The sequence below is a fragment of the Macadamia integrifolia genome, chromosome 2 (assembly GCF_013358625.1).
Source record: "Macadamia integrifolia cultivar HAES 741 chromosome 2, SCU_Mint_v3, whole genome shotgun sequence".
Taxonomy (NCBI): Eukaryota; Viridiplantae; Streptophyta; class Magnoliopsida; order Proteales; family Proteaceae; genus Macadamia; species Macadamia integrifolia.
In genome coordinates, this window is record NC_056558.1 from 5,785,804 (window position 1) to 5,795,321 (window position 9,518).

The window sequence follows — 9,518 nt, forward strand, 5'->3', positions numbered from 1 at the left end:
CTCCTTTGGATCAGATGGTACCAAGCAGTTGGACATCACCCAATAGACCCTCCATGAGTGTCTCCTTACAGCTTTGTGACCAGTTCGGACTTGCAAAGTGATACACCTGGTGAGAGAGGCTCCTTGATGAGCTCAACTGCAATTAGGCTTGGATTCTTAGAGTACAAGCTGGATTCCAAATATTGGTCTCCATTCCACAGGAAAAAAAAAAAGAACTAGGAGGGTTAAATTAGAATGCAAAAAACTACTAATATATAACTCTCACCAGAAAGCAGTCCCTAATCGCTGCAGTATTCACAGTACTAATTCGTTGAGGAACATAGAAGAAGGACCAGCCTCATCATCCTCAAGAGGATGTTTATTATTGTCTCATTACTCCTCCCCTCGCCCTCTGCGTCCCCCTTTTCATTGGTCCTCTCCTCTTCTTTCATGATCTATGTCCTCTTCTTTCATGATCTATGTTCTCTTCAGAAGCTTATACTTAGTAATTGTACCTCATTCAAAGAGTTGCACCACTTCTAGCACCATTAGAAGTGGTACATTCAACATCTTCTAGGTTGAGAAATCCCTATTCTGTTTTTCATGTGCTTTAACTTTAACCTTTCTTTGATAATGTCACCTTTGGGTGAACATTAGCAACTTTGCTACCAACCATTATTCTCTGTTTTTTCAAACAAAGAAGACCTTTGATTTGTATTCTATTACAATAAGGTTGAACTTTACCACTTTGGTGAATTCCACCCAATCTTATTGCAATAGTCTACAAATTCATTCCGGTAGCTAAAAGTGGGATTGTTTAAGCATGAATAAAAAATATTTATAAACAAAAGCATGAACTACATTACCAAGAATAAATAAGTTTATATTCTGATATGCAAGTAATGTATGAGTTGATTTTCTTTTATTTCTTCCAATTAATAGGAAAATTGTAAAGAATCATTAAACACCCATACTTGTAACCTATACAAAATAGGCCATAAAAGTTGATCAAAACTAGGCTCATAATATATCAAAACGAAGAGCACGAAAAAGTAGATTCAACGCAAAAAATCAGGGTGAAAAATTCTTCACCGTTTGCCCGTACGAGCCATTTGAAGTTACAGTTTTTTTTTTATTATCAAAATCAATCCAAACCAACCTGTTCAAGCATAGTAGTTCCGGGTCAAAATTCGGGTCAATTGGTCAACGACCCGGTCAACTTTTGATCGAGTCAAATAAAGTGGGTCATGAGTTGACCCACTGCATCTCAGGTCAACTCGGTAGGGTTTCCTAGTTGACCCGACAATGACTCGCCGCCGTTTTTTTTTTTTTGAAAAAAAATTCTCTCTCCTCTGACGGGGCGTCCGGAGGTTTTTGGTGACTTGCGGCATACCGCCGCGACCGTTTTCTCGTGCTCTACAACTTTCATGAAGAAAGTTTTTCCATACGGGATGTTTAAGCGATGGTAAAATTATGATTTTCATGATTTGGGACCCAAACTCTATATAAAATCAATTTTCCTTTTTCTTGATTCTAACACTAAAAGGCTTAGCTCTGATACCAATTGTTGGGGATTCTTTACCATATTAAACATATGAATAACCCTATAGTGTTTAGAATACAAGAATCATCAACCAATCATAAAAGATTAATCATGATTGTAGTCCCTAAACTAAGAACAATAAATTATCCCATCTTAAATTACATAACCATATAGATTTACTATATCTATAATAATCAATGGGACAACCATGACATGAACCATAAATGGGAATAAAGAAGTACCTGTGTCCCATGAACATAGATCATGAATCTCTGTCCCATGTGGTTAAACATCACTCCCATGAAGATGACAATGATGAACTACGCAAGTGGAGTCCTTCTACTGAGATCTTCTGCAGCCTCTCACTCTAGGGTTTCCTCTCTTTCTGTGCACTTGCTCTTGTGAGAAAGCCGTGCTCCCAAAACCAATAAGGCATTAAGTAAAGTAATGGCTGTAGGGACCGTCAGTATTCTATTTATAATAGAATCCCTAAAACCCTATTCCACTCTCACAATGGAAAGAACTAGGAGTTTCCTAATCAGAGTGGGTCTATAATTGCTTGGGCCCAATGGATCAATCAGTATCAGTTAAGCCCACATAAAAATCCTAACACAACCTGCATATACTATGAGGGAGTTTCTCAAGATAAATGCAGGAGTCCAAGTTCAAGTAAACGAGCTGCTGGAGTTGCCCAATGGATTCGTGTAAATTATCCAAATCATAACAATCATTAAGATACAACCTCTCTAAGTGAGGAAATCCTGAGAAGTCGGGAGACTCAAACAACCACATACACTCAGAGAGTTTAAGAACTTTCAATTGATGAAACAACTGTCAAAACAAAGAGATGAATATAACATTTTAGTAGCTAGTAATATTCGGTATAAAATGAGAGAAGAAAGACAACTGCTACACACCTTATTTTCAAGCCAGTTATTCCAAGCTAGTTTAAAATAGCCTTGACTTAAGTCGAGCATAACTATTTCTTCATGATAAAAACTGGCCGGTAGTTGTTGCAATGGACAATAACACCAACTCATCCATCTTAACGTAGAAGGAAGACATTGAATGCTCCCATTCAAGGTTGCTCCATCAACTTTTAATAATCTTAGATTCGGCATCTTCTCAAAACTTTTAGTATTTAAACAAATATCCTTAAAGCGATGGGGAAGAGATCCAACCATTTCATTCCCCTACGGTAGAAAAACAGTTCAAGTAAATTGAAATTGATGGACAAAAAGTATGTAAAAGATTTGTCAATGTACTACACACTTACAATGTTTGGTCCTAACGCACTTTATCTCAATATCGCTACTTATATATTAGGATCACATGCTTGCTTAAAGTAAGAGCAAAAGAAAAAAAAAATCATGTTATTAAAAGGAAAATTGATAGACATTCAATGTAATCCATAGTTATTGTGTTTGGTCATGATACACTTTATTTCAATATCTATTTGTTAAGAAAATCTTGTTGTAATCAATGTTGGTGAAAAGGAAGTTGTAATCTTATCTCTTTTTTTCCCCTTTTAGTATAACACATTTCTTTCAATGAGGATAAATTGTGCCGTTTTACATATGTACCTGGAAAGCATGTAATGACAAAATGGTAAGTTATTTCTAGATTTGAAAATTTATTTTTACTATTAGCTTAACGAACTTTTGAAAATAAGACAAAGGACAATCAAAATATGGTTACAACTTCTCAATTACCATTTTGGTTAAAACAAGATGCACCCCCAATGCATTTATCTATTAGAATCACATGCTTAGTTAGAGTATGAGCAGAGGATTAAAAAAATATAAAAATATAAAAATATAAAAGAGAGAGAGAGAGAGAGAGAGAGAGAGAGAACAAAATAGATTCATGTAATTAGTTCTTACCTTACCACTGCTTAGTACCTTCATGATATTGTCACAAGACCATACCCTGCTATAATTATCTGGTTCCGTAGGGCTTTGGTTGTTGGCAATTCGCCTACCCCTGTCACGAATCTGATTGTGCATCGACAACACTTTTGATTTACTCATATACATATCTTTACCCATACGCACTTCAGTAATCTTTACAAGGGATTTTCTCTTGAGAACTCCTAAATTGTATTTCGGTTCAAAGCCACAAGCCTCCCATATGGAAATTACCATTTCTTCATCATATCCTATGAAATAGCATGCAATATCAAGAAACATGGTCTTCTTAGTATCATCTTGCAGATTATTATAACTTATCTTTAACTTTCCATAGATGTCATTATGAGGAACTTGTCCCAACATCCTATGCATGCTTTTCCATACTTCTTTATCTTTTTCCATAGACAAATCTGAACCCAAAACCTGTAAGGCTAAAGGCAACCCTCCTGTAGTGCGTACTATATCATTTGAAAGCTCCATATAATCATTTGGAGGTTGATCCGTATAAAAAGCATAAGAACTAAAGAGTTGAAGACTCTCTTTCGTATTTAATTCTTTAGGCTCGTATACTTTTCTATTATTTTGAGGAATTCTACCCAGAATGCTCTGATCTCTAGTAGTTATAATTATCCTACTTCCAGGACCAAACCAGTTGATATCACCAGTCAATGCATCTAATTGGGTAAGATGACCCACATCATCGAGAATGAGAAGAATATCTATTTTCCCAAGCCTTTCTTTTATCAATCTTGATCCTTCTTTAGGACTGCATATTATTATTTCCTCCCGACAGATGTTGTAAAGAAGATTCTTTTGCATGCCATTAATACCATTTGGTTGTGATGCTTTCTCTCTAATGTCATCCAGAAAACAACTCTTGGTATAATTTCTAAAAATGCGGTTGTATATAGCTGTCGCAATAGTTGTCTTCCCAATCCCACCTAAACCACATATCCCTAGAAACTGAACGTCCTCAGAACTGGAATTTGATAGTAGAGATAATACGTCTTTCACACGAGATTCTAATCCAACAGGGTGTTTGACATCAATCAAGGGGACCCTATTCAGCCGAATCCAAGCATTTTGAACAACTTTCTCCACTAGCTCTGATTGATCAGCCCTGCAAATTAGTTCGTAGGAAAAAAGAAAAAAGTCACAAAAAATTGGAAGTAAAACTCAAATCCTAAAAGAAAATATGAATGAATTGGATTAAGTTTCTTTGATGGAAGAAGGTTTATTATTAAGTAATATTCTTTTCACTGCAATCATAGAAACTTGAAAACATAAATAAGACTAAAAGATACAACATGGATCATATATAGAGATCGATCTTCACAAAAGAAGTAATTTCGAGAGACTGAGACTTACCCATCATCAAAAACCCATCCACTCTTATCACCTCCTACTCTCAAAGCATGCTTCCATCTTCGCAGAGTTTCGGGTTTCTCCTTCCCATGTTTCTGAGGTGAAATCTTAAAACTTGTAGTCTAATTCTTAACATCTGAGGTCTTAACTTTGAAGAAAATGGGGAAAATGATTTGACCGTCGGTTCTATGACATTCCAGCATTTGAACGAGCTCCCATTGGCATTGTTGAAATTGTATATTGACATTCACTTTAATGAGTGTACAATGGTGCTCTTATATAGAGATTACAGTTATTGAGTTATAGACAAACTCTATGATCACATGTGGGAGACTCATACTCTAATATTAATGGGGTAGGACTCTGTTAACATATGTGAGTAATGGACAGAAAGTCTATTATCACATGTGAGAGTCTTATTCCAACTTTGCTGTCTCATGAGGTAGTCTTGGACTGCAAGTAGTCTCTAGAGTTTATGCTCACTGAAAATACCTACAATGTAGTAGAGGTTGTTGAGTGTGAGTATGACTCTAGAGGTTGAGTTTGAGTGGGACGCTAACTGTCCTGATACACCCCCTCAAGGTGGGGATTTGAATGGTCGAATCCGCAGCTTGTCCCATAGAAAGGAGAACCGTGTAGAGCTGAGAACTTTGGTAAGGATATCGGCTATCTGGTCATGTGTTGAAATGAACTGCACTTGAAGTCCCTTGGAGGCGACTTTATCACGAACGAAGTGGAAGTCGATTTCGACATGCTTGGTACGAGCATGAAAGATCAGATTGACCGAAAGGTAAGTGGCCCCAATATTGTCACACCAAAGAATGGGTGCAATGGGAACAGGGATCCCTAATTCCTCAAAGAGAGAGCGAAGCCAAATGAGTTCGGCGCAGGCATCAGCCACTGCTTTGTACTCAGACTCGGTGGAGGAGCGTGCAACTGTCTTCTGCTTCTTAGAGGCCCAGGAGATTAGATTATGACCCATATAGATGGCATAGCCTCCTGTGGATTTACGATCCGCACTGTCACCAGCCCAGTCAGCATCGGAGAATGCTTGTAATTGGAGGGAACTAGATTTGGAGATGAACAACCCATGATCCTTGGTTCCTTGGAGATAGCGTAGAATCCGTTTGACTAGTGTCCAATGGTCTTCGGAGGGGGCATGCATGAACTGGCAGGCACAGTTCAGTGAATAAGCCACATCAGGCCTGGTATTGGAGAGCACCGACAATGGAGCGATACCTAGTGGGGTCCGAAAGAAAGACACCCCCTGTGGAAGATGCTACAAAGGTGGTGGCCATGGGAGTAGTGACTGGCTTACAGTCAATCATGCCAGCCCTCTAGAGGAGATCAGTGATGTACCGGTGTTGAGAGAGGAGGACACCATCAGACCGATATAGGGCTTCAATACCAAAGAAAAAGCTGAGATGACCAAGATCCTTGATAGAGAATTCTGAAGCAAGCTGATGAAGGAGAGTCTGAACATGAGTTGGTTGGTTCCCTGTAACCAAGATGTCATCGACGTAGACAAGGACATATGTGACAACAGAGCCCTGCATGTAGATAAATAGTGATGTGTCGGTTTTGGATGATCGAAAACCAGAGCGAGTGAGGAACTCAGTTAACCTGTGAAACCAAGCCCTAGGAGCCTGTTTGAGCCCATAGAGGGACTTGTGGAGGGGACAGACATGATTAGGGTGCAGGGCATCTTCAAAACCCTGGGGTTGAGCCATGTAGACTTCCTCAGATAGAATACCATGCAAGAATGCATTCTGAACATCAAGCTGACGAACAGCCCATCCGTTAGATATGGCCAAGGAGAGGACCGTTCGTATGGTAGTAGGTTTGATGACAGGGCTAAAGGTCTCATGATAGTCAAGACCAAGTTGTTGATGAAATCCTTTAGCAACTAAACGGGCCTTATAGCGCTCAAGGGAGCCATCTGCCTTCCATTTGATGCGGTACACCCACTTGCAGCCAATTAAATTCATAGTTTTCATGTCAGGCACAAGAGACCAAGTACCATTACGTAATAAAGCATTAAATTCATCAGACATAGCAGAACGCCAATGAGGAACCTTGTGGGCCTGGGAGAAGCATGTAGGTTCAGCTGGGTCAGGTGAGGTGATGGTAGAGAGGGTCAAGGGGTCAACATAGAGATCATGTAGGGTTCTAGTGCGACGGGGTGGGGTGGTAGAGGAGTCAGGGTTATGGCCGATTAGGGTTAGGTGAGGTGAGAAAGGAGGGGATATGGGAGAGGGTGGTTCGGGTAGGGGCGGTTCTAGGGTGGCAGGGAGAGGGATGGGTGGGTTTGGGAGGGTAGGCGGAGGACTAGGGTGAGGTTGAGGGGTAGGTATGTTAGGTGCAATGCCCCACGGGGGAGGGGTAGTAGGAGGGGGTTGGGTTGAGGAGGATGGTGGTGCAGTGTGAAATGGAAAAGTAGATTCGTCAAATCTGACATGGCGAGATATGTAGATACGACGGGTGATGAGATCCATACAACGATAACCATGATGGGAAGGACTATATCCTAAGAAAACACATAAGGCAGAACGGGGTTCAACCTTGTGATGATTATAAGGACGGAGCAATGAATAACAAAGGCATCCAAAGATTTTTAGAAAAGAGTAGTCCGGAGAATTGCCTGTAACTAACTGATGGGGGGATTTGTTACCTGTGACAGAGGAGGGCATGCAATTGATGAGAAAGACCGCGGTTTCAAAGGCATAATCCCAGTAAGCCTGGGGAACAGTTGCATGGGATAGTAGGGTAATCCCAGTTTCAGTAATGTGTCTGTTATGACGTTCAACTGTTCCCTGTTGCTTATGAGTATGAGGGTAAGATAACCTGTGTTGGATGCCCAACTTGGCAAAGTAAGATGGGAGAGTACGGAATTCTCCCCCCCAATCAGTTTGAATGGCCTTGATGGAATGAGAGAACTGACGTTCCACCAAGGCCTGAAAAGTACGAAAGGCAGAGTAAACATCAGACTTCAACTTTAAAGCAGTAAACCAAATATATTTAGTATGGTCATCAACAAATATAACAAAATAACAATTCCCATTTGAAGAAACTATGGGGTGAGGGCCCCATACATCACTAAAAACCAAATCCAAAAGAGAGGAACTACGAGTACTAGTTTCACGTAGTGACAATCTACTAGCTTTGCCCATTTGACAAGCAGAACATAAAGAAGGAGACTTCACGAGCTGATGACCAGGTAACATAAGACGAAGGACACGTTCATGAGGGTGCCCTAAACGATGATGCCAGCAACTGAAAGATGAGGCAGAGGCCAGATTGGCATAAGGTGATGCTGGAATGGAATAGAGACCATGCTTACTGTGTCCAGTGAAGAGGGTTTGATTGGTCTTCAGATCCTTCACAGAGAAAAATGAAGAGTGAAACTCAAAGTAAACATTATTGTCACGGTAAAATTACTGAACAGATAACAAAGAACAAGTGAGAGTGGGAACATGTAAAACAGTAGAAAGAGAAAATGAACGAGAGGGAGAAGAGATAGAAGCAGTGCCTATGTGAGATATAAGAAGGTCCTTACCATTACCAACCACAAGTTGGTTATTACCTGTGTATGGATCATAGGAGGAGAATTGGGTTAAGTCAGGGGTGGAATGGTGGGTGGCTCCAGTATCAGGGATCCAAGAGGTGGTGAAGGATTGTGGAGGTGTGAGGTGATGGGGTGGAGATGTGATGGTAGGGGGTTGAGGGGTAGGGAAGGGTGTAGTATGGTAGGCGTTGGGTTGAGGTGGTGGTCAATTGTAGGGATGGGGAGGGGTAGGTAGAATGGCGGATCTGGTAGGTCCCTGTGGGCGGTAGTAGCAAGTGTCTGTCTGATGATTAGTGCATCCACAGATTGTGCATGGATTGTGAGTGAATGTATTAGAGCGACCAAATCCACTTGCACGACCATGACCACGGCCTCGGGAGGAGCTTGTACCACGACCATCAGTGGAAGGAGGACCACGACCTTGGTGAGTGACATGGGTTGGTGCATCGATGGCAGGATCAACAATGGGAAGGCGTGAGTGGAGAAGGTTCTCATGACTCATAAGGAGACCATGCATGTCAGTGTAGGAGATGGGCTCCTTTTGTGCCATCATAATGGAGGCAAAAGCTTGATATTCAATGCGTAGGGCCCGGAAGATGTGGATGTTAAAGTTTTCTGATGGGAGGGGCTTCCCTGCAGCTGCTAGCTCATCGGAGAGATGCTTGGCTCGATGGAGAAACTGAATAATGGTCTCATCTGGTTTGTGAACCAGATTTTGAAAGGAGACGTTGAGAGACAGAATCCTGATTGTAGATGGAGAACTGAATGCAGCATGGAGTGCATCCCAGATCTCTTTGCTAGTGGTCCGTCCAACTACTAATGAAAAGGCTTCTTCAGAGAGAGAGGCAATGAGAAGGCTCATAATAAAAGCATCTTGTTCATGCTATGCCTTGACTTTGATAGGGTCTTGAGGGCAACGATTGTCACCGGTGACATAGTCGAATAGGCGTTGGCCAGTGAGATAAGGTACTACCTGTGTGCGCCAATAAACATAGTTCTTAGATGTGAGCTTTAGAGATATCATATGATGAGCATCAGATAGGGATGTGGGAGGTGGGGATGGTTCGGCCATGGTAGAAGAGGGAGGAGTGTGTTATTGGAGATAGTGGAGTGTGGGTTAAACTATAGGTGAGAGAGGGACGTTGGGCTCTTTTCT

At 41.0% G+C, this 9,518-nt stretch overlaps 1 protein-coding gene across 1 annotated transcript in view; it reads right to left on the minus strand.

The window, feature by feature from the left end:
- Window positions 1-2,128: 2,128 nt before the first annotated feature.
- LOC122094364 (disease resistance protein Roq1-like) overlaps window positions 2,129-9,518 on the minus strand; it is an 8,128-nt gene continuing 738 nt past the window's right edge. Inside the window, exons 2-5 of the mRNA XM_042665139.1 lie at window positions 7,469-7,751; window positions 4,801-4,892; window positions 3,406-4,552; window positions 2,129-2,353 (exon numbers count right to left, since the gene is read on the minus strand). Of these exons, the coding sequence (XP_042521073.1) occupies window positions 2,129-2,353; window positions 3,406-4,552; window positions 4,801-4,892; window positions 7,469-7,751 (1,747 nt within the window). The remainder of the gene's footprint in view (window positions 2,354-3,405; window positions 4,553-4,800; window positions 4,893-7,468; window positions 7,752-9,518) is intronic.